The sequence below is a fragment of the Dermacentor albipictus genome, chromosome 1, assembly GCF_038994185.2.
Source record: "Dermacentor albipictus isolate Rhodes 1998 colony chromosome 1, USDA_Dalb.pri_finalv2, whole genome shotgun sequence".
NCBI classification, from domain to species: Eukaryota; Metazoa; Arthropoda; class Arachnida; order Ixodida; family Ixodidae; genus Dermacentor; species Dermacentor albipictus.
Genome location: NC_091821.1, coordinates 56,657,505 through 56,683,839, shown reverse-complemented (window position 1 = coordinate 56,683,839; position 26,335 = coordinate 56,657,505). Strand labels below are relative to the sequence as shown.

The window sequence follows — 26,335 nt, the reverse complement described above, 5'->3', positions numbered from 1 at the left end:
ATTTTGTGTGGCCTGTGTTGTTTTTGACCGCTTGTGGTTTTAGAGTGTCCTCACAACCATTACTGCACGGCGGGAGGTCGACCTACGCACGATCGCCTTGGCAACGGTGAAGCAGTGTGCACCCTCGGAGTGGGCGAGGTAAAAGGTGTCGGGCCACGTTCTGCAACAATACCTGGATTAGTATACCCCATGGTGCCTCATCATCTTCCGAGGCTCAACATCATGGAGGAGCGACCAGTCACGCCTCACGTTTCATTTATGTGCATACGACGTTTCACGCGTGGCAGTGGACAGCTCGCCATTAAGGGGCCTAGATACACAGCTTCACTTGTTATCCACCTTCAGAGTGGAATGGCATGAATTTTTTTTAATTGCATGCGTCCTGATCGCGGTGGGAACCTTAAATGGTAGCTGCTTTTGAAACAGGTCTTACACCCGCACACGCTAGACTACATAACTTGATTAAAAGTTTTCTTATTTAAGTCATTCTTATTATCTGCCAAGTATATATTAGTACGGCGTGTCATCTCACGGATGTAACTGGGACCTCAAGTTCACAGTACTTGATAAATAACTCGTACAAAACAGTATGAGTTTCCTTTCGTATTTTAGTGCGCAGGACCGGCTTCTTTTATTCCGTTTATTGGTAAGGCGCAGGTCGTTTAAGCTGCACCTTTCACAGTGTTCCACCTTTCACAGTGCAGCGAGGACTAGTTCGTCGCCATACCCAAACTGTTTTTGAACACATGTAGGTCTTTGTCGAGACATTGACAATGGCTGTGCCTTTATTTTTCTTTCTTTTGACGCGAACCGCCTTTAAAATCGGTCAGGAGGCGATCGTTCGCTAAAACTGCAAGTGAAGAAAACATGTTATTGCATTATTGTTTGCATCTTTGTAACCACACTATCCACGTACCTTCCTTTGATATTGTTGTGTAGATAAAAGAAGCCATTATTCGATGATCCACGTGTCGCTCCATGTATGACACTTACTCTGCCATAGTACGAATAAAATATCAAGCCGAAACTGGCGCTAATCAAGAGAACAAAGAATCAACAAAGAACGTTAAGAGGAAAGTCAGAGAGGCTGTGGTAATGTCATGGGTGGCGGCAAAGGACAAGAAAGCTGCTATGAGTAACTACTTCAGAAGAAAAAAAACGAAATAACAAAAGAAACAATTTATGATAACTCAAAGGGAAGCTCATTACTTTTCGAAGAAAGATCAGGATGCCTTACAACAGGCACTTATAAAGCGAGATACAACAAAGAAGACGAAGCATGTACTTGCTACGTTAAAGCTAGGGAAACGACGGAACATGTTTTATTAGAATGTGAAAATATCTGTCCAGTGATCGATTTAGGCATTTCTGGCCTCTTCGAAGCCGTTGCGTTCAGCGAGAGCAGAGGGAAAGTAAACATTCCTGCAGTAGAGATTAGTAAGAGGCGATTAGAAGATTCATGGAAGAAAATTAGGGAAAAAAAAAACAATAGAGGCATGCAAGAACAAAGTTCCCAATAGTGGTTCCGAAAGTTTGGTGATGGGAATCCTTCGTAAATTTTTTCTTTTCTTTTATATTTGTCTTTTTCTTTAACATAGGTAGGACATTAGGCAATATAATAACAAGAGCTTAGTGACGTAACCCACCGGCCCGCTCCAAAGGGGACGCTCATCTCATATATCCATTCATCTATCGCAACAGAGCTGCGTTTCTGGGGAAGCGTAGAATCAGTCAGGGATTTTTTAATTTTAGTTTTATTCATTTATACAATGCTGCAGGCCAGTAATTTCGCCCTAGCAGGAGGGTCTACAAAGGATACATACAATGTAAGGAAGATCAACACTAACAAAAATCAAGAGAACACGAAGACCATACGTGCTTGTTTCCTTCTTGTCGTCGCTGATTTTAGATCCGATGATTGCAGACAACATGACCAAAGCGGGTGAACTTGCTGGATCGGTTGACACAAGCAAGGCCTGAACAATAACAAACAGTCGCATAGTGAATGTACTGCTCCCTACGCTTGCACTGTGCCCACTATCGCGTTCCACTAGCGAATGCTATCGCGTTCCACTCTTAAAGGCGAAGCTTAAGCATCCTGCAATTTTTTTACCTTATGAACCGAACACCATGTGCAAAACAAACGGGCCCAGTCACTTAGGAAGTGAGCACAATTGCAAAATTAGACCGTAAGACTTCCACTGGCTGCGACATAAGTTAGGCACCTAGGCCTTCTAATGCGTCAAGAAATGTAACATGTGCATTTGGTTACGTCACTTCTGTGCCCTATAGCACTGCAGTCTTCGCTATCAGCCCTGCGGCGCGTACCACACAAGCAACTGGTGTTCGAGATTAGAGAACTAATCCATACGTTGGCTGAAAAAGGACACCGCGTGACATTTCAGTAGCTTCCAAATCACTGCGGACTCACAGGTAGCGAATACGCTGGTAACTCTGCTCACTCAGCTTTTCAAAGCGGCACAGAGGAGTCGATGCCGTTATTAAGGGCAGATGCCGCTAGAAAATTTCAGATGCTTACACAGGAATATCACGTGCTCCATGTGGAACATCCGAATTTTTCAAGGCAACCGGCTGCACCACCACCTGGATCCCAGCTGAACCCGCCGACGCAAGGCTACTCTGCTGTGTCGACTATCGCTAAGAGTGGCTTTTGCGAAGTCTTTTGCTTTACGAATCGGATGGGACGACGACGCCTCGTGTGATGACTGTTATAGTGAGCAGACTCTTCAACACGTTTTCTGTGACTGTCCTCATTGCAATTTACAACGACGATCACTCTCAACCGCGACTGCGCGCTTTGATCAAATACCTTAAACAGCTAGTGAGTGAGTGAGTGAGTGAGTGAGTGAGTGAGTGAGTGAGTGAGTGAGTGAGTGAGTGAGTGAGTGAGTGAGTGAGTGAGTGAGTGAGTGAGTGAGTGAGTGAGTGAGTGAGTGAGTGAGTGAGTGAGTGAGTGAGTGAGTGAGTGAGTGAGTGAGTGAGTGAGTGAGTGAGTGAGTGAGTGAGTGAGTGAGTGAAGAAACTTTGTTGTGAATGCCTGCAGAACAGTTAGCCTTCCCCTGTTAGGGAGGCGTTACCGTGACGCGCCCATGACGTCTTCGCGGCGTGTGGCGCCTCTACTTCGGTCGCGGCCGCACTATTGCTTTGGTCGACCGCGCCTGCCCCTCTTTCGGGGTGGCAGCCTCCCTCCGGTTTCGCTCGGACGTTGCCTTTCGAGGGCCGCCGAAAACAGCTAGTGGAAATCTTTTCAGAATTCCAACGTCACAAACCATCGCAGCGGAGGGCGTCGAGGGCACTGCTGCAGTTTTTAAGGACATCAGACTTGGACAAGCGGCTGTAGCCTGAACTGATGTTTATAGTGATGCAACTGCTACTGTGCTGTGCAGTGATAGCATGCGGTGATAGTGACCGACTGTGATTGGGTATCTGTGCTCCCTTTCTTTTTCTCTCTCTGCTTTCCTATCACTTCAACTCACTCCCCTCTCTCCCCAGCGCAGCGTATCAAACCGGATCTTCCCCTCTGGCTAACCTCGCTGCCTTTCCCCATTCTTCTGCCTTTCCCCATTCTTCTCTCTCTCTCTCTCTACCCTATAGGGATCATACACCGTCTGCAGCATGCACCAGATGTTTCACGCGCCCCACTGCGCTTGTGTCCCTGATACAGCCTAACCGACCTTTCACAGCAAGGCTGTATACCTCTACCATCCAGGAAGATTTTCCTGTCGTTGTTGTAAACAAAAAACTCCCCATACGTGGGTCGTTGCCGGAGATAGTGCAATGCCGGGCTGGCCCGCGGCGATGGTGAATCAGGCGTTAAGCACTCCCTATACGTGGGCCGATCCCGAAAATAGTGCAATACTGGTGGTGGTCCATATCCGCACCGGAGGTGAAGCAGGGGTTAAGCACTCCCCATACGTGGACCTATGTAGAAGATAGTGCAACACCGGGCCGACCCGCGGCGGAGGTGCAGTTGGCCATTCAGGGGCCCTCACACACAGCTTGACTGGTCATCCTTCTTCACAGAGTGAAAGGGCACTGAGCTTTTTTTTCTATGGGGATTCACATTGTCGTGTTTTTTTAACTTCTTGCAACAATTTCCCGCAATTATACTCACACACCATGAGAACGCGGCTAGAGGATACCCATAGATCTGTGTTCGTCTTTGCTTACATGCATGAAAAAATGAAATGATTTGCAGTGCTCTATGTTGGAATGCTTTAAAACAGTGCATATATATGCATTTCTTTTTTTTTATTTCAGACCCTTCTTGCTCACCTATGGTACTTGTCTACAGACTTCCAGCTTTTTGTTCTCTCTCTTCTCATACTGCTCGTACTGAAAAAGTGAGTTGACATATCACGACAGGCCAGCACATCATAGTGAGCCGCAGCGTATCAGCAGTAACAACTTTAATGTTATATCTCTCTATGGAAACTTTATTCTTAGCAATCTGTTAAAATAAGAGTAGTGTACAATGTTCAGTTTGGAGACGGGTATAAGTTTTGTTTTTATAAGACGTGCAGACCAAATTTTAATGAAGTTGCTTTTTGCTTTATAATCTGCCATAAAGTACAACCTCACTTTGGTTTCAAAAGTGACAAGCTGCCCTAAATTGCTGCCGGAAAGCATGCATTCATAATGACATCTTCCCATTAAGAAGATGCTTATGGATAGAGTGCGCAAGATTACGAGCGGCTAAAGATTAGCAAACTGTTATGAAGGTTAAAAGCAATAGAAATGGTCCCAAGAAGGGAAGAGAAATACCGCACTGCAATAAAGATAAACACGAAAAACTACACAAGCTGCCATATAGATGAGCGATCACGGTGGACACAAATTGCTTGATGTGCCGGTTAACCTGATAAACGTATACGACTTGTGTAGCGTCATACAGGCTTCTAGAGATTGTAGCCGCAGATATCCTTAATGTAATGCTTTCACGAGATCTGTACAATTGTATATTAGCTTATTAAGCCCCAATATAAGAAGAAATACCTTACTCTAGATTCCGTTTATTTTCGACAAGTGACATATAAACGCTTTGCACGCATAGTGTCATACATGGCACGTTTCATTACACGCACAGGAGAGTTTTGTGTTTACTAAAAATGGTAAAACGCATTCTGAAGCCAAGCGTCTGACAAAAATCCATTGAATACTAGGCTTACTTGAGTGCTACACATGGGGCACTGTTTGCCTTCTTCCGTCATTGATACCGGGTTAAATGTTACCTCAGTGTTTTAGAAAGAATTGCTAATTATGTATATTGTATTTGTTCAGTGGGTAGTATCAGTGGCTTAATATTTTTCTCAGTTTGGTTCAGCAAATAGGCACAATGATCGATAAACATTAAGTTTCCTGGAACAGCAGCGTTCTAGCTATTTGGCTGTAGGAGCAGAAGGCCCACAAATAATTGACATTTATTTATCAGGTGAGTGCGGTGATTTCGCAACCACCATCGTCTAGCCTATATGCCTGATGGCGCTTGGATTGGATTGGATATACTTATTCGATGGCATTAGTCCAGTCTCTTTTTCTTCCACCGAGGAGCTCTATGAGTAGTGTTCTCTACATGGCTCCCCCACCCACCTAGCGATGAAGGCACTGCCGTTGAGCGGTTTAAGTTGTGGGGATGGCACTACCAGAATCTATATGAGCTGACTTCAAGATGTCGATCGAAATTGTCCCTTTGCGTCCGCTGACAAGAAGTGTGAAAAACTTTTCGTCACGCTTGAGAACTTAGAAGGGACCGTCAAAAGGAGCTTGTAAAGAAGAGCGAGTAGCGTCGTGACGGAGAAATACGTGGCTGCTATGAAGTAAAGATGGGCTCATGTAAACATTTCTGCGGACGTTACGAAGCGGCGGTGGTATAACAGGGGCCATTGTAATGCGAAGGCAGTAGGCGTAAGATTGTAGTCAGCAGATGACGGTTCCGAGGCGAACGAAGGCGTTCGTATGTGCGTTACACCCAGAAGACGGGAGAGAGCTTGAAAGAGGGACGAGTCAAATTGTCTTCCTTTGTCTGCCGTTATGGTGTGAGGTACGCCGTAACGATAAATCCAGGCATTTAAGATGGCCTCAGATACAGACTCTGCAGTGATGTGAGAGAGTGGCATTGCTTCAGGCCAGCGCGTGAAGCGGTCGATACAAGTATGTATCGTTGGGTGGTGGTAGCGGACCAACGATATACGTGGCCAAAACGAACGTCTGGTGGTGGAAAATGACCAGGCGAGCTTAAAGTGTGTCGCCTCACTTTCGCGCGCTCGCACTGTATGCATGCCCGAGCCCAGCAACGGACGTCGGCGTTTATGCGCGGCAACAGATAGCGGGAAGTGACGAGACGAGGTGTGGCACGTACTCCAGGGTGCGATAAAGAGTGCAGTGCGTCAAAAACTTCCCGCCGAAATTGTTGTGGAACGTACGGTCGAGGACGACCCGAAGACATGTCGCACATCACTGTGACGTTGCGGCCAGGCAGTAAGATATCTTCAAAGCGCAGAGAATCGTTGGCAGTCCGGACTGCTTGAAGTTCACGGTCTGTGCAGCATTGAGCGGTAGCAAGGCGGATGAAGTCAATGCCAGAACGATTTACTTGGCTTCCATTTATATGAATCCGTGGCAGAGAGTCAGCAACGGGACTATCGGCACCACTGACGTGCCGAATATCAGTAGTGATTTCGGAGATATATGCAATCTGGCGAATATCACGGGGAATAAGCGAGGAACTGTTGGAGGTAATAGCATAAATGAGCGGTTTCTGGTCGGTGAGAATCAAGAGATTTTGTATTCCCAGTGTACGCTCTCATGAATTGTTCAGGCGTCGACGAACCAGGAAGCAACAAATTCTTTTCACAATGTTTTTCGCTTCAGAGAACACTGCGCACTAAATGTTTATGAGAACGCGCATTCCTATTACGTTCTTGTCGGTTAATGCACAATAAAGTATGAAAGGTATCAATTTCAGTTAAAATAGAGAATTGTCTGTTCTGCATTTACTGCGTAATACTTGTATGCCTCTTTGCCAGAAAAATGGAGCATGTGTTTCTTGTGAGCATTTAAGTCAGCTGTATGATATTCTGCGTGCTGAAAATAAATTTCTGCTGGGTTTCACGCAATTTCGCGTTAACGCTTTCTCATTTTCATGTACACTAACGAACAAGATCTTACGGATATCACAGCTTCACCTGTTTTTATATTAAAGCATGCATCATTTGAGATTAATGTACCATATGTAATGCACTTATACAAGAGCAGTGCCGTGGTATGCTCTAACATTGCCTTTGAGATTGCGTGAGCAGGTCACGCATCGGTTTTCATATCCCCGCATATGCAGCATGGCCAAGCATGTACATGTTTGAATGCACGAAGGAATACCAAACAGGTGCAGATGGCTTAGTCATGCACGGATTGGCTAAACGATGTATGCCATTGATTGGCGATTTTCCTGCCTCATTTAACACTGATGACTAGGCATAAGTCTTCGGAACACTGCGAGTCGCTAGTGTTCGACATCGAGGAGCAGCAAGGCTGCGGTGAAATGTTTACCATGCCGAAATAAACATGGCCACGATTCACTTGCGTTAAGCTTAGCCCCTTTAACACTCCATTGAGAAGATGCATGACCATGTTACGTGTTAATCAGAGGCTTGCAGTTTTTCCAACAACTTACTCGTCATTACTCCACAGGCGGAATAATTTGGCGCTGGCAACGTTCACAGTGCTTTCTCTTTTGGGTTGCGCCATCGCAATGTGGACAGCAACTAATCCAAATGTTCTACCTTTCATGACGTATCCTGCTCACACAAGAAGGTAAGCCCTAAATCAGATCTCAGAATCGGTATTTTTACTCAGTTTCAGGCATAATTACAACAAGGTAGAGAATATACAAACATCTACTATATAGGATTTGTATCTCCGATATATGACCTGATGTATAGAATATCTGCTAAATTCTAAGCGTTGTCTCATATGTCATTGGTGCATATGTGATTAATCACGCATTCTAGCAAATCGGACTTAAGCGTTGTATACAACCACACTCGAAACTGGAACGCCAGTTAAGTAAATTAATTTTCTTAACGTGACATTCACATATATTTTATTGAAACATCAACACTTTGAGTGTATTCAAATTCATAAAAAAAAGTTTGCATCCATTCGAAAGTGGCCCGAGTCTACAGCAGAAGCGCTTACGTTCTCCAGGCAAGAAGTTTTCGCAGTTCAATAACAATTTATTTTTAGCCAGCTGCGAACCCGCCGTTCCAAGGCAGTTATTGTACTAACTTGGCTAATGGGGAGGCTAGTCGTTCGCAGCAACGCTTCATTTTTTTTTGGCATCGTGGAAGAGTATTGATCACCAACTCGATACACTGGAATTTCTATTTTAAACGAAAGTTCAGCGTAAACCCGCAATTTCGAGGCTGACTCACGAATGGGAGAGTTATGGGGACCCTATTGATCCTGAACACACGCTATAGTCGGTCAAGCAGAAACCTCTATCGTGTTTCTATGTTATGTTAAGCGAATACCAGATTTTGCTTCCAAAAACTTCACTGTGGAAACGTACGCGCATGTGTCAACGGCAAGCATATTGTTGAATCCACCATTTGGGATTCCTATAAGCCATGCAAAAATAAGAGGTCTAACTTAAGCGCAGTCGTTTATCGCGTTGTTCGGTGACACATTCGTAATACGCGCGTATATTTAGCAGAATCGATTACTTCGGCTTTTTCTTACTCGTGCAATATGTACTTTCTTGAGCCCTGTGCACATCCGAGTCACGCTGCCAAAATGGCGGCGCAAATAGAGTTCAAAATTTATATTCTCAGTAACTCATTTTCTCAACTGGAACATTGTGCACATATTGTCATAAAATACCCACCAAAGAGAAACTATTGCATCAAATGTGTTATTTCTCACAGTATTGCTATGCGTAGTCTCTTTTTTATTTAGAAAACAATGCTTAGCCGGCGAAGAGCCAATGTTGTTTCTAGTTGGCTGGGCATGCTGAGTTAGACGTGCTATTAGAAGAACGAAGACGCAGAAAATGTCTATATTTACTCCGTTCATTTCTTTTCCTGCATGATTGCTCTAGTAGTAACGTGCTTCTTTGAAACCTAAAAGTCGCAACCAAACCATTCGCGGTAGATAGCGCTGTTCCGTCGTCATGAAGTGTTTACCAAAAAGTCATGTCTTGCATGATAAATGGCAACAATCTAATTTTTTATGCGGTCCCACATCAAAAAGATCTTGAGATGAAACAACAGCAGGCGTTCCAAAGGTGACTTACCCACATGCCATTTTCTAAGAGGATTGACTTAAGCATTTCTTTTTTCTTTTCTAGTCTACAAGTGACAACATTCAACTTATACTACACGCGACCTTTCTACCATGCCGTATGCTTCTTCAGCGGTTGCATGACGTTACTCGTCTTGGATGACTTCAGCAACCGTAAAATTTCTAAGGTGAGTCAGCATTTATAACTAGGACCTGTTTTCCGAAAATTGAAAGAAAGGTTGGAAGCCATGGTTTGGCTCAGTGAAACGCAACATTATTGTTCTTTTTTTTTTAATCGCAACATCGATACTTGAGGAGTGTGCCTCACGTAGACACATCCGCTGCGAACGTTATCGGACAGTAATTACGGCCTTTCGACATTCACGCACACACGCTGCGCAGCAGGCTGAATGAGCGGCATTTTACAGCTGCAGCACATATTTAACCATGCGCGATGTCTGTAACGAGGCGCCCATTTCTGTGTTTCGCGTGGGCGTCAGCCCTGGGGGTAAATGAGCGAACGAGCACAGCGAAGGAGGAAAGAGCGAACGTAGGGCGCAGCGTGGATGAAAGACGCCGATATCAAAGAGCGTGCGAGGCTGAAAGAGGAAGAGTGTTTGGCGAAAGCGTGAGAAGCGCAGTGCCGCTCAAGACGGGCTCTGCTGCGACGGCCGCTACTCTATGGCCGCTACGATATGGCTAGAGCAGCGCGCCGTTGTCTGTTCACTGGTGGCATGCGGCGAGCGAGCGCCAAGGATACCAAAGCGCGGCATGAGCGACGGTCTGTTGGCGGCGACAGCTGTGAACCGCGCCCAGGTCCTGGCTCTCGCGGTCTCCCGATTAGCGAGGCAGTCGCGCCACGCTTCGCTCCGTTTGCAATGTGCCGCACGAGACAGATTGTCCGCGCCAGCTCATATATCGCGAAATGAAAGCATGTATAAAGCTGCGCTCAAATTTCGCATGAGGGAGTATCGAAATCGTCGGTGAATTTTTTTATCTTAATCCTTAATCATTTCCTTCCCCTTTAAGTTAGTACAAATGTTTGCTAGCTGTATTCATGAAAACGTTACTTTTATTTGGCTAGACGATGCAGCTCATAGGCTGGAGCGTGGCCGTCACCAGTGCGCTCTGCGCCATCTTCATGAAGATTCCCTGGTACAAGCGTCGTGATCCCACCTCGGGAGCCGTAAAACTGGTGGCAGCTTTCTTTGAGCGAGTCCTTTGGTCGCTGTTCCTTGCCTGGTTCACGTTAGCTTGCGCATCGGGACGAGGCGGTGAGTTCTTTCTAGCTGTTCTAATTCCAGAAGCATTTTACACTCAGTAATAGATTTAAGAAACATGTTTGTCCCTGTCCCCCATGGGCTCTATATTATATACGAAGGTCTGTGCCACAAATTTGTATTTTTCTTTTGCCCCTTCTATGTCTTTTCCAAGGACAATCCATCAGGTGTGTCCATCCTTAAGAAACTTGAAATTTTGGAGGAATATGTGAAAACTTCGTGAATAGAGGATGAAGTACTTCGTACCGACCGGCGTGACACGAACCAACACAACTGCGCCAATACGTTGGAAACGAGTGTCTTCACCACTCAGCCACGCTACCGACAAATCTAGCGACGAAAATGTATAGTATTTATGACTCCAGTGTAACACTAAGTACTGGCATTTCCTCCTGAATTTTACATAACGCTTGCTACAGTCTCGAACCCACCACCACAGCCGAGTGGCTATGTTGTTGCGCTGCAAAGCACGAGGCCGCGTCTGTGATCACAGTCACAGCGGCTGCGTATTCCTATGGGGACAGCATGCAAAAGACCCACGTTTTCTGTGCATTTGGTGGACGTAAAATAATCGCAGTGGCCAAAATTATTCAGAAGCCATCTACCACAGCATCCCTATTAAACGTTAAACAAAATTTTTCGCAGTATTGAATCTTTTCACGACAAAGTAGGTGAATGCAATCTCGTTAGTTCTTATGGCAATTGTATTCTTTAAGCAAACGAAGCAAGACAGTTGGACGTTACAAGGAGAGCCTTAACGAGGAAATAAGTTGCGATGGAGAGAAAGCAAAGGATAAATTGAAGGCAGTGAGCTTAATCAGGACTGACCCCAGTTGGCTATGGCCTGCACGGGGTGAAATGGGTCAAGGAATGAAAGTCGGCTATTCATGTGCACTGCAGTCGCCAATATAGTGGAATTGTCAACGCTGTGTCACAGGCGGTCGCCCAGTCCTGTTGCCTTGAGGAATTGCAACAGCGCTTATATAATCGTGGGTGTTTGAAGGTGGTCTGAGACAGAATCTCATTAAGGAGTTCCAGGCTCGAAGAACGGCAGCCGTTGCAATGTGCCACATGAGGCTGACACGGCTATAGCCGAGTGGCTCGGCTCGTACCAGCCTCAGTTTGTGGTCTGCAGTGACACTTCGGCATCTGTCTGTGGGCTTCAAAGAATGGGTGAACTATTACGCACGTGTGCGCGTAGTCGAAGCATTTGTGTTTTTTGGAATTGTCGCCCTGCGGTCAGAAGTACAGCGTGTTCAGAAAGTAACTATTAATTTAGTTCCTTGTCACGTTCCGAACTCTATCGTTTCTCCTTTGTTTGTATATACCTATACGACATAGCTCATTATTGGAAATGCGTATCTAACTATGCCCTTTGCCTCGACAAAGAGGGCGAGGTTATCTCATTTACAACATGAGTACTTGAAAATGACGAGTGGCATATAACGAAAGAACCATATGAAACGAACACACAATGAAACAAAAAAAAAAGCATACGGGAAATTTGCTGTTATGTTTGCAACGTATAAATAAGAAGTTGACAGTAACTTTAGCATACGCTAAAGAGGATGAAGGAAAAGGCTGCGTGCTAACGAGACATTCATTACTGGACATTTTTATTCAAATGCGTTGTTACTTCCTATTGTTTTCTTCCACCAAAGGTCGCAGGTTCGAGTGCCTTAACGAACTCTATATTAATTAACGCTGCCTTAATAACACGGAATGTAGTGAGTTCAACTCTAGACCTCCGCGATGTCAACTGGAATCCAACTTGGAGATATGGCCTGTTTGCACATATCTGCATGTTGGGTCTTGGGCTTGAGTGCCCCAATTAGCTTCTCCCTAATTAACACCAAGGTCGTTGGTTCGACTCCCACTAAAGGTCGTGGGTTCCAGTGAATTAATTATCTACATCCTATTTATTTGTGTCTTGATTCGCTTCCGCTTAATTAACGCCTAATGTAGTGGGTCCGACTCTCGACCTTCACGATGTAAATTGTAATCCAACGTGCAGATATGGCCGGTTCGCCAATATCTCCAGGTGGGTTCGACTCCCACGAATGGTCGTGGGTTCAAGTACCTTAATTAACTATCTTAATTACATCTGCCTTAATTAACTTTGCCTTAACACCACATGTAGTGCTGATGCTATTTCGTCGCCTAGGCTTCGCGTTTTCTTATACAGAAATCGATGGAATAATTTGGCATAATTAATTTGACATACTTTGGCTTAACTCCCACCAACGGTCGAGAGTTTGACTCCCTATAAAACTTGGTGACATGAATTGTTTGGCGCCGTAACGCCGGACATCGGGTTTTTCGAACCATGAGTCAGCAAACAATCAGTGAAGCCACAGAAAATATATGGGAAATTAGGTAATGTAATTCATGGAAGTGTGGAAATAACAAGGAAAACGTAAATTGAAATGCGCGAGAAGACAACTTGCCACAGGTGGGACTCATAATGTGGGAGCTGAACCCACGTGTTAGGCATTACCAAATACGCTGCTTTACCATTGAGCTGTTATGGCTGCGCCTCCCTATCCACTTTAATGGGTATTGGGTAATTGTACTATTGGGTAATTAGTGTTGGCGGAATTCCTGTGTCAATAAAGTATTATTATTATTATTATTATTATTATTATTATTATTATTATTATTATTATTATTATTATTATTATTATTATTAAGATTAGCCCTGAGAGCGTTACTTAGGCCCTTGGCGGCGGATATTGAACGTCCTTTCAACCATCTATAGACATCCAGTAATGCGTGAACCTGGGAGCACGAAACTGGCCGATACTCGCAGCGGCTGCTTAGTGGCTATGGTGTTGCGCTGCTTCAGCACGATGTCGCGGAATGAAATCCCAGTTGTAGCGGCCACATCTCGATTGCGACAAAACGCAATAACGCCTGTGTACCATGCATTGGGAGCCCTTTAACGAACCCCGGTTACGCAAGACCAAGCCAGAGTCCTCCACTATGGCGGGCTTCATAATCAGATCGTGCTATTGGCACGTGAAACCCCAGAAGTTATTTTAATGTCTAACTGGCCAGTTAACCGCTAACTCCTGGCACCAAGGCTGCTCATGTCGGCATATTAGCGAGCAAAACAGGGAAACGGATGGGCTCGATTTTTTGTTAATTTAAGCCATATGAACCAAACAAAAGCCAGAGAAAGCATACGGGTAATTAGCTATTGTAATTTATGGAAGTGTGGAAATAGCAAGGAAAATGTAAATGGAAGTGCGCGCGAATACAACTTGCAGCAGGTGGGAGCCATCCCAAACTGCGGTAGTCCTCGCGTGCATAGTACGTTAAATTAGCAGCAGGTTTCTCTTATTCGTAATTACCGTTCATTGATTAATGAGGGTGTCGACCTTGGCAGACCTGAAGCCATGAGGTTGCATACCAGTGCTGCTTGGCCATGTCACATATTGACGGACGGCTGCAGTTTAAAGGATGTTTAAAGGCTGCGGTTTAATAGCTGCCATGAACTCGAGTAGCGGTTGCCTAACATCCCCAGAGACAATCCTCTAAAAATACCCAAATACCCAAACAAACAAACAAACAAAAGCATGGTGGTACGTGCGCCGCGTTAGCTTACTGGTAAAGCACCCCACGCGTAATGCGGAATACGTAGTTTCGGTTCCCACTTGCGACAAGTTCTATTTTCGTCTACTTTCACTACCATTTACCGTAGTGTTTCTACATTTCAATTAACACCTAACAAGTAACTTCCATATCCTTTCTCTGGCTTCATTGTCTGTTTCTTCACGTGTTTGAAACTATAACTGAAAATCTATCCCTCGGTTCCCTTTATTCCTGTCGCATATAAAGAACGTTTTGGCTAACTGGCCCGATCATACATAATTTATTTAAAAGAACGTGCTCACAACCATGTTATGCTTCTGTATCATTTTTGAAAGGTATTTTTTCCCATTCTTCTCGCAGGATTCGTCGGTCGATTTCTATCTTCGAGCGTCTTCGCGCCACTAAGCAGGCTGTCATTTAACGTGTACCTAATACACTACCCATTCCTCATGGCAATGTTACAGGCGTCTAGGGAGCGTATACACGCTTCTCACTTTACTCAGGTAAGGCCTACCACCGTGTAGGAAGTTTTCAAAATAAGCGTGTGATCGCTATATATAGTAAGCGTCAGGACGTTATGCTTGGTGTAGGTATCTGGGCATGCGGCTCTTATCGCATGATGGTGCAAATGCCCTGTTGGGGCCAGCCTCGCTGCAGCCGACCGTGTTCATCCATCGCGCGCTTGAGAGGAGTACAATAACAGTGCGCAAAATCCCCGTCACGTGGTATTTTTTTTCATATTTCGCGGGCTTACTATGGAACGCGGAAAAAATGGACCACGTGAGATATATTGTGTTGGAAACAATTTATTGAGAAGTTTTTCAAGGTGCTCTACAACTCTGCGTATCACACCTAGGGGTCTGCAGCCCAATACTTAAAAAGTTGACTAATTAAACATAACTAATCCGTTAGTTGAGGGGAAAATAAAAAAAATAGCCTGAGTAACTCTAGGCCAGTGCCAACAGTATGCATTTGGTTTAACTCGAGTGCGGAGCGCCTTTCATTCTTAAATATTTGGCTCAAGTTATGTGGGACAACCTGTATATATACCAGGTGTCCCAGTTAACTTGGACCAAGATAAAAAAAAAGAAAACCAAGATCTCTACAGAAATCGTACCCACTGCATCGGAGCTGTAGTCGTTTGCACTTACAGCCAGTCTTTTCATCACGAACTACTAATTAATCAATTATTTTAATTATTGCACTTTTTCATTATTGCTTAAATAGCAAACATATTAATTGCAAAGTTGTTGTGCACCTCAAATAACCTCCGAATCAAGCATCCGTTTCGTGTTCAGCTTTGCCTCATTGTTTTTCCCGAGAAAAAAAAACAAAAGCGCGCGAAACATCCAAAATACGGAACAGATACGCGCTCGCGAGCCGTCCCTACTCAAGCGCTCCCAAGCGAACAGTCATGGATACACGACTTCACTAGCGGCGGCAGCTCGACACATGGCTTCAAGCTATGTGATGGTCCCGGCATCATGAGAACACGCCGCTGACGCATTGATAAGCGTAGCGGAGGCATTGGGGGGTGGGGGGGATGATTTCGAAGCCGGGAAACCATGACGACGCACTTGGGACAGTAATTTTGCACGTTCCTTTTGTTCCCTTTAGCAATAGAAACATACCTTGCGCAGGATATGTCCATCTATTGCGTTTTGGCGGATCTGTACGGCCAGCGTATGCTGTTGTCGATTACTTAAATCATTTTTGCTTGACGTGTCAGTGCGTAGATAATCACGGGCTATCTCAATGGTACCACGCAAGTGACATACTCTTCAAGAAGATAGTCATGCCCTTCGCGAATGATCAGAAGGCTAAAATGATCCTGGCTCTGGGGGTGGTGCATGGCGACAAGATGAAGGAAGCCAAGCTGTTGCGGATGTGGCATTGCGGAGGACGCCCTAGTCCGTCAACAATACTTCGAACCTACGAAGTCCTTTGCGAGACGGGTAGCTTCATAAGAACGCGACACAGGACTGCGACGGCAGTTCAAGTGGAAAGGGATGCTTTGGGATTCCTTTCTGCTAACACTCACGGTAGTGTGCGCGACGGCAGTGCGAAGGCTGCAACCTCAAGGTCATCAGTGTGGGGGATTTAAAAGGAAAGGTCATATGCATCCGTACCATGTACATCTTCATCAAAAACTTAAAGACCGACTTTGCCAATTGCATTCTTACAAAACGTGACGAAGAACCGGACTTTCTCCCTCACCAGATCTGGACGGATGAGGCTAATTTCTCCAGAAACGCACAAGTTGACCTTCACAGCACGTACAACTGGAATGATAGAAATTCCGACTGGCTGGCACAAACACGACACCAATACCAGCGGTCATTTAATGTTTGGTGCGATATTTTTGATGGCAACAACATCGGACCCATCTTTTTTTTTTTTTGACAACACACGAACGACGCAACGCTACGTGAACGACATCCTCGAGAGCCCCGTGAATGACGTCTGTTGAAACATTTCACTTGCGCACCTTCGGAACATCTGGTTTCAACACGGTGGTGCTCCTGCGCATAGTAGTCAGTGTCGAGCGTGGTTCGACAACGTCTTTGCTGGACAGGAGATGGGCCGGCACGGACCTGTACCCTGTCGTGCAAGGTCAACAGACATGACACCGCTTGACTTCTTTTTGTGGAGCTGCGTGAAAGATGGTGTGTATCGAAGCGAAACTACCACACCGGACGCCCTAAAGGCAAAAATAAGCAGTCTGCCACGAGATTCCAACGTCGTTGGTCAAAGCTGCAACAGCGCGAGTGTCGGAAAGAAGCAAGTACTATATTGCTTCAGACGCTGACCAGTTTGAGCACGTCAGTGGCTGTGGAAAATAACCGCTCAAAACTGGTGTAAAACGTGACTGTTTAACGCACCATCATGATGTCACCCCATCCTTGCATGGAAAAACCTTGCGACAAGGAAAGACATACGTAAAAAACTGCTTTGTTTTGCTTCTTTTCGGAAGTTCGAGAAAGAAAGGGTAAATGGCTAAACCAGTAGGACCTTTGGATGTTTCTTTGTGGGCGACTGAGGCCCGTATTCACAAACGGAACTTACCCTTAATTTATGACTTAAGTAGATGGTCGATGCTTAACGCGTTTCATGGACAAATCTTGTACTTAAAGGAAACTTTAATCGACACTTGAGTGCCGGAAAGTAAAGTATGATCATTGGCAACCTTAAGTACGACTTTCGCTACTCTCGCCTAGCAAGCAAGATGTCCGCCTGCTACGGTAGCCTCGACGACCTTGGCGATTTCGCCGGACGTGTGCGCAATATTACGGAGGATAAGGCATACCGATACGTGTCGCCATTACGGCCACGGCTTAAGCATCGACCGAATCCCATAGAAGTATACAACGACGCGGAATTCTCGTGGCGGTACCACTTTTCCAAGCAAGCGGTGCTACGGCTGTTGGAAATGCTGCCACTGGTCCCCAAACACAACGAACGCGGTCACCCCGTGCCGCCGCTGCTCCAGCTTCTAATCGCGCTGCGATTCTACGGCGCCGGAACATTTCAGGTTGTCACCGGCAGCCTCGCTAATGTTTCGCAAGCAACTGTGTCTCGAATCATTGCACGAATGTCAAGAATGACTGCCGAAACTTTGTTCCCGCAGCTCGAGAAGTTGCCAAATGCTAATGATTTGGCATCCGTAATGGAGGAGTTCTACACCATCGCACGGTTTCCTGGTGTGAGTGGGTGCATTGACTGCACTCATGTACCTATCACAAGTCCCGGAGGAGATGACGCGAAGGTTTTTCGCTGTCGAAAGGCTGCGATGGCGCGAAACGGATTCACGGAGCACGCGGCGCGTTCTTCAGAAAAGTTTGTTGTCCTTTTTTCCATCGTCCGCGCAGGTTGAAAACACGCAACGCACGCACGCTCTCTGCGCAAGAACGCCGCAAGTTTTCAGCAGCAAAACCGACAAAAGTCGGGATGGCGACACACAGAACCGCAGTGGTTGCGAAAACCAACGTGAACTTGTGACCAGACAAGTTTGAGTAAAGCGTTAAAACCAAACCGTTCTTTGTATTTTACTAAGAAGAATGCTAGAGCAAGCACTGCAACAGTTATATCCACATTCCTCTGCTGCAAAATGTTATTTTTTTTTTTGCGATTGAACCTATCGTACACGTAAAATATTTACGTATCCTCGACACCAGACGACATACGTGACTCGAGAAGTGTTACTTTCGAAAGTGATACTTAAGTGTCGTTTTTGAAGTACTCACCTAAAACTTTCCTGAAACTTGTACTTTTCCCGCACTTATTGACGGCCTACTTAATTTCTCTTTCTGAAGACGTGCCTGAGGCGCCTTACGTGCTTTTGGTTTATTTTTTATTGAATTAAACTCCTCTGTAGCTCTTTTCAGTTCTTCCGAAAGCTGCCTTTTCTTTTTTTTTGTACTCCTTTGCACACTGTCTTTTCAACATTGGCTGAATTTCTTTTGTAGCATTGTTTCATGAAGCGAAGGTTAAAGCTATACCGAGGGCCTCATGATCCAGCGCAACATTCTTGCGTACGCAGATGCTGACGCTTATCGCACAACGCTACTTATGTCGCAAAACCTGTCGAGCTATCCTACATGACGAAGCCTTATACGATGCGGCGAAAAACGAATGCAGCCGTATATCTTTCAAAGGTTGCTTCGAGGCGCATGAGTAGCGCACGCGAGCGCGCACGTATATCATATTTCGCGTATTTCGCGGGCTTGTGTTCTTTTTTGAAAGAAACAACGAGCCACACTTCAGCACGAAATAAATGGTTGGTTCGGAGGTTATTTAAGGTGCCCTGTAAATTTGTAATTGACATTTTTGCGACTCAAGCAAAAATTGAAGAGTTCACTACTTAAAAGTAATTAATTAATTAATGCTTCGTGATGCTAAATTACTTGCTGTAGTACACATGACTGCCGCTGCTATGCAGTCGGTGCGATTTCTCCAGAGCTCTTAGTTTTTTTAAATCTTGGTCCAAGTTAACTGGAGCACCCGCTATATATATATGTATATATATACATGTTCCTATCTTATTCTCACTTTCAGAAATAGTTATAGAACGCTGTCGTTTACTCAGCACATATTACACAATGTCCCCTTCTACTGTGTGTGTGTGTGTGCGCGCGTGTGTGTGCGTGCGTGTGCGTGGGTGTGGAAATGAAATAGATTTGACACTTTCTGCCAATCCCAGCATAGTGCAGCGTCTAGAAGTGTTAGGCAGGGTACAGTTTCAGAAGCAACCATTGAAGAGGGAGGTAAAACACCAAAGCAACCAGTAGGTAGGCAGGCTCTCCCAAGTAACAAAGGGCCTGATAAAGAAACGACAAAGAATGAAAGTGTCCAACTCAAGAGATCAGATAGAATTCGCGGAACTGTCAAAACTGATCAACAAGGATAAATTAAGGGATATTGAAAATTATAACGAGTAAAATACTGAGGAAGCAGTAAAAAATGGACGCAGCATGAAATCAGTGAGAAAACTTGGCATAAGACAAACCAAGATGTATTCCCTGAAAGATAAGCAGGGTTATATCATCAGCAACCTCGAAGATAATGTAAAAGCAGCGGAAGAATTCTATACTGACCTGTACAGTACCCAGAGCAGCCACAATACCTCCATTCGAAGTAGTAATAAACAGGTTACATAGGCTCCTTCTATAACTAGCGTAAGTTAGAAGGGCCTTGCAAGACATGAAACGGGAAAAAGCGACCGCAGAAGATGGAATAACAGTCGATTTATTCAAAGGTGGATGACTCATTATGCTGGAAAATAGTGGCGGCCCTTTATACGAACTGTCTCACGACTTCAATTAAGGGTCCTAGAGAACTAGAAGAATGCCAACATTATACTAATCTACAAAAACGGAGACGTTAAAGATTTGAAAAATTAAAGCCCCATTAGCATACTTCCAGTATTGTATTAACATTCACCAACATCATTTTTAATAGAATAAAGGCAACACTGGATTTCAGTCAACCAAGGGATCAGGCTGGTTTCAGGAAGGGATACTCTACAATGGGTGCAGCGGTGACGTAGAGGTAGAACACCCGCCTCGCGTGCAAGAGGTCCGTGGTTCGAATCCCGGTGCCGGCAATTTTCCACCGGATTAAAAAAAAAGAAAAAAATCCGCGTGTTGATAAAATTGCATAAACAGGCCTGGAGTGTGGCCTGATCCCGGTGACCAGAACCGGTAACGCACTCCCTCACCAGAGCAGGATTGGCCACCCTGGTGCAGTACTTGGCCTCAACCTCCTATATGAACAACACAATCAAACCCCGGCCCTCAGTCCCCAGCAGCTGCGAAGCAACTGACCACGGCGGCGGTCAGACCTGCGACGCAGCAGAGGGTGCTAAGAATCACTGGCTCCGGACAGGCCGCCATTGGAATATGAACCCGGCAACGTTTAACGCTAGAACGTTATTTAGTGAGGCGAGTCTAGCAGTGCTATTGGAGGAATTAGAGGGCAGTAAATGGGATATAATAGGGCTCAGCGAAGTTAGGAGGCCAAAAGAAGCATATACAGTGCTAAAAAGCGGGCACGTCCTGTGCTACCGGGGCTTAGAAGAGAGAAGGGAAGTAGGCGTCGGATTCCTGATTAATAAGAATATAGCTGGTAACATACAGGAATTCTATAGAATTAACGAGAGGGTGGCAGGTCTTGTTGTGAAACTTAATAAGAGGTACAAAATGAAGATTGTACAGGTCTACGCCCCTACATCCAGTCATGATGACCAGGAAGTCGAAAGCTTCTATGAAGACGTGGAATCGGCGATGGGTAGAGTGAAAACTAAATACACTATACTAATGGGTGACTTTAATGCCAAGGTAGGCAAAAAGCAGGCTGGAGACAAGGCAGTGGGGGAATATGGCATAGGCACTAGGAATATCAGGGGGGAGTTATTGGTAGAGTTTGCGGAACAGAATAATATGAGGATAATGAATACCTTCTTCCGCAAACGGGATAGCCGAAAGTGGAGGTGGAGGGGCCCGAACGGCGAGACTAGAAATGAAATAGACTTCATACTCTGCGCTAACCCTGGCATCATAAAAGATGTGGACGTGCTCGGCAAGGTGCGCTGCAGTGACCACAGGATGGTAAGAACTCGAATTAGCCTAGACCTGAGAAGGGAACGGAAGAAACTGGTACATAAGAAGCCGATCAATGAGTTAGCGGTAAGAGGGAAAATAGAGCAATTCCAGATCAAGCTACAGAACAGGTATTCGGCTTTAACTCAGGAAGAGGACCTTAGTGTTGAAGCAATGAACGACAATCTTGTGGACATCATTAAGGAGTGTGCAATGGAAGTCGGTGGTAACTCCGTTAGGCAGGATACCAGTAAACTATCGCAGGAGACGAAAGATCTGATCAAGAAACGCCAACGTATGAAAGCCTCTAACCCTACAGCTAGAATAGAACTGGCAGAACTTTCGAAGTTAATCAACAAGCGTAAGACAGCTGACCTAAGGAAGTATAATATGCATAGAATTGAACATGCTCTCAGGAACGGAGGAAGCCTAAAAACAGTGAAGAAGAAACTAGGAATTGGCAAGAATCAGATGTATGCGTTAAGAGACAAAGCCGGCAATATCATTACTAATATGGAAGAGATAGTACAAGTGGCTGAGGAGTTCTATAGAGATTTGTACAGTACCAGTGCCACCCACGACGATAATGGAAGAGAAAATAGTCTAGAGGAATTCGAAATCCCACAGGTAACGCCGGAAGAAGTAAAGAAAGCCTTGGGAGATATGCAAAGGGGGAAGGCAGCTGGGGAGGATCAGGTAACAGCAGATTTGTTGAAGGATGGTGGACACATTGTTCTAGAGAAACTGGCCACCCTGTATACGCAATGCCTCATGACTTCGACCGTACCCGAATCTTGGAAAAATGCTAACATAATCCTAATCCATAAGAAAGGGGACGCCAAAGACTTGAAAAATTATAGACCAATCAGCTTACTGTCCGTTGCCTACAAACTATTTACTAAGGTAATCGCAAATAGAATCAGGAGCACCTTAGACTTCTGTCAAGCAAAGGACCAGGCAGGATTCCGTAAAGGCTACTCAACAATAGATCATATTCACACTATCAATCAGGTGATAGAGAAATGTGCGGAATATAACCAACCCTTATATATAGCTTTCATTGATTACGAGAAAGCATTTGATTCTGTCGAAACCTCAGCAGTCATGGAGGCATTACGGAATCAGGGTGTAGACGAGCCATATGTAAAAATACTGAAAAATATCTACAGCGGCTCCACAGCCACCATAGTCCTCCATAAAGAAAGCAACAAAATCCCAATAAAGAAAGGCGTCAGGCAGGGAGATACGATCTCTCCAATGCTATTCACAGCGTGTTTACAGGAGGTATTCAGAGACCTGGATTGGGAAGAAATGGGGATAAAAGTTAATGGAGAATACCTTAGTAACTTGCGATTCGCTGATGATATTGCCTTGCTTAGTAACTCAGGGGACCAACTGCAATGCATGCTCACTGACCTGGAGAGGCAAAGCAGAAGAGTGGGTCTAAAAATTAATCTGCAGAAAACTAAAGTAATGTTTAACAGTCTCGGAAGAGAACAGCAGTTTACAATAGGCAGCGAGGCACTGGAAGTCGTAAGGGAATACATCTACTTAGGGCAGGTAGTGACTGCAGATCCGGATCATGAGACAGAAATAATCAGAAGAATAAGAATGGGCTGGGGTGCGTTTGGCAGGCATTCTCAGATCATGAACAGCAGGTTGCCATTATCCCTCAAGAGAAAAGTGTATAATAGCTGTGTCTTACCAGTACTCACCTACGGGGCAGAAACCTGGAGGCTTACGAAAAGGGTTCTGCTCAAATTGAGGACGACGCAACGAGCTATGGAAAGAAGAATGATAGGTGTAACGTTAAGGGATAAGAAAAGAGCAGATTGGATGAGGGAACAAACGCGAGTTAATGACATCTTAGTTGAAATCAAGAAAAAGAAATGGGCATGGGCAGGACATGTAATGAGGAGGGAAGATAACCGATGGTCATTAAGGGTTACGGACTGGATTCCAAGGGAAGGGAAGCGTAGCAGGGGACGGCAGAAAGTTAGGTGGGCGGATGAGATTAAGAAGTTTGCAGGGACGGCATGGCCACAATTAGTACATGACCGGGGTTGTTGGAGAAATATGGGAGAGGCCTTTGCCCTGCAGTGGGCGTAACCAGGCTGATGATGATGATGATGACTCTACAATGGCTCACATCCATGTCATCAATTAGGTAATCGGGAAATCCGCAGAGTACAATCAGCCTCTCTATATGGCTTTCATAAATTACGAAAATGCATTTGATTCAGTAGAGATACCAGCAGTCGTAGAGGCATTAGATAATCAAGAAGTACAGGACGCTTACGTAAATATCGTGTAAAATATCTACAGAGATTCCACAGCTACCTTCATTCTCCCCGAGAAATGTATGAAAACTCCTATAAAGAAAGGGGTCAGAGAAGGAGACGCGATCTCTCTGATGCTATTCACTGCGTGCTTGGAAGAAGTATTCAACCTATAATACTGGAAACACTTAGGAGAGAGGATCATCGGCGAATACCTCAGCAACTTTTTATGTGCAGATGACATTGTCCTGTTCAGCAACACTGTGGACGAGCCAGAACAAATGACTGAGGACCTTAACAGAGAGAGTGAGGTGGGGTTGAAGATTAATATGCGGAAGACAAAGCTAACGATCAATAGCCGGGCAAGGGAACAAGAGTCCTGCATTGCCAGTCAGCCTCTAGAGTCTGTGAAGGAGTATATTTACCTAGGTCAATTACTCACAGGGACCAGATCCTTAGAAGGAAACTTACAGAAGAGGGGTTTGGAGCGCATATGGCAGACATTGTGAGATCCTCACTCGAAGCTTACCATTATCATTAAAAAGGAAGGTATACAAATAGTGCATTCTAATTTTTATAGGCTGGCGGAAGAGGGACGGGGGCTCATCAATATCCATTGATGAGAGCCTTCCATTGATGATATATTCATCGAGAAATTTACCCTTTAGCCCCTCTGAAGTAGAAACGCAAAGGGCGCTGGTTGCGCTGCCTAGGTGGTGATTCATGCTCTCGTTACGCAAAGTACCGTATTCATAATTCACAATTGCGCTCCCACTGACAACAGTGGCGTCCTATGGATATGGTATGCATATCCAGTGCCAGGACATGTATATGCTGCGTACGGTTTACTGACATATGCCAGGGCATTTTCCACAGTGTTTGCCAAAATGTCTATTGCGTTCGCAGCACATGCTGTGTAACATGCCAATGGCAGAGCACACACGTATTAAGAACATACACGTCGTGTGCTCACGTAACGCATGCGCGCACGCATGCGAGCGTAAGTGCAGTGTACTCCTAATTCTTCTGCACCTTCCGCCACGCGCAAGTGCTTCATTGAACTAACAGCACTTTTCAAAGTAAATTGCGTCCGAAAATTCGCAAAGTACGATGCACACACGAGCTGCAGACTTGATAGCTTCGAATTGCAACTCGAACATGCCAGAAAACATAATTCTGCATGCTGCGAGGAACGTCAAAGACAAAAACCTCTTGAAGGACAAATATTCACTTAAATGCCAAAAAAGATCCATCTGCAATGTCCTTAGTATATCCCTGAAATCCGTGATGTGGATATCTCAGGATATGCGACAGCGGACCGTGTGAAATATATTTGGGACGTCCGTGGTAGGTTGTCCGAAACTGGACTTCCGGTGGCTGGCCTAGTCGTTTCTGAGATGGGGCACGGAGATAGGGACATAAGTCGAATGCCGTACGGACTAATTAAGGGGAGTGTAAGATTGGAGTTGTTGATAAGACATGCTTTAAAGTTTGATTAACAATGTAATGACACCAGAGGGGACTAAAGTAAGAAAGAACAGAGCGCTGAGTAAGCGCTCTGTTATCTCTTCTATTCCTTCTGATGTCCTAGAGCTGTTAAGAAAAATTTCATACCTACGGACGAAGCGTTTTCCTTCTCTGTCATGGTTTCGTAGCAAGCCATATACTCCGTTTGTGTTTCCCTGATTGTTATCACTCCTTATCACTTGTGACAGGCCTCAGGGTGCTGTTCATCCGGAACCCGCTAGCATTATCGTTTTAATTCTATATGATCGCAGTAGAACGAATGCATTTCTCCTATTTATACCAGGTGACCCTATTCTTTGGGGTGCTAATCTGGAGCTACATTCTGGCGTACATGGCATTCCTCGCATGCGAGGCCCCAACAGCAACGCTGGACAAGCTGGCCTTTCAAGGACTCGGAGAGCGAGGAACTTCCGTGAAGCAAGAACCACGGCCTGGCAGTGGCGACACAGTGTTAAAGCTCGAAGGCGCTTCAGCTCGTCCGTTCTCGGCTCGGCTGTAACCTCATCCAAGATATGTATATATATTTGAATAAACGAAGGAGCACACTTACGAAGATCGCATTTTTGATGTTGTAACTTTTCGACCGTGGCGCGGCCTCCGTCAGAATACACACACACACACACACACACACACATACATACATACATAATCAGCGCTTTTTGCTGCTCTGTTACCCTAACATGTTTTGCTGCTGGCTACATTTTGTGAACAAACAGCTGGAATACAGCGTACATCGACATCACACCGGTGATATGCTTAAGATAGGGCACGATGTTCCTTCGGTATTTCATTTCCGTGTAGACATTTCAATAAACGTTCCCAAAGAAGCTAAAACTTCAACAATGTGATTCATTCTCATGTTTTTTTTTTACGCGAAGCATATTACGAGAGTTCAACCCAGCTCCTCAGGCGCGGCGGTGTCGCCATGAAACCACGTGACACCGTGACGTCACGACAGATGAGAAGTGGCTTTGGCTCAACTCTTGCAAGACGGGCTGGGTGGGAATCGAACCAGAGTCTCCGGAGTGTGGGACGGAGACGCTACCACTGAGCCACGAGTACGATGCTTCAAAGCGGTACAAAAGCGCCTCTAGTGAATGCGGTGTTGCCTTAGAAACGAGCTGTTTCTAAGGCGTGCGTCTCTTGCTCAGGCGCACATTTCGTTGCCGCGCCGAACGCTGCTTTGCTCGACGCTCACCGCGTCCAATGCGGGGCGCGTAGTCGCTGCCCTGTAGCCCATTGTCTTACACCCCTTGGCGGG

At 45.3% G+C, this 26,335-nt stretch overlaps 1 protein-coding gene across 2 annotated transcripts in view; it reads left to right on the top strand.

Annotated features, from left to right (window-relative positions):
• Positions 1-25,614, top strand: part of LOC135899298 (nose resistant to fluoxetine protein 6-like) — a 97,159-nt gene extending 71,545 nt beyond the window's left edge. For both annotated transcript variants that reach the window (XM_070521127.1, XM_070521119.1), the window contains exons 11-16: positions 4,282-4,364; positions 7,708-7,830; positions 9,365-9,485; positions 10,382-10,571; positions 14,532-14,674; positions 25,358-25,614. In XM_070521127.1, coding sequence (XP_070377228.1) covers positions 4,282-4,364; positions 7,708-7,830; positions 9,365-9,485; positions 10,382-10,571; positions 14,532-14,674; positions 25,358-25,573 — 876 coding nt within the window. In that variant the 3' untranslated portion in view covers positions 25,574-25,614. The remainder of the gene's footprint in view (positions 1-4,281; positions 4,365-7,707; positions 7,831-9,364; positions 9,486-10,381; positions 10,572-14,531; positions 14,675-25,357) is intronic.
• The last annotated feature ends 721 nt before the right edge of the window (positions 25,615-26,335 follow it).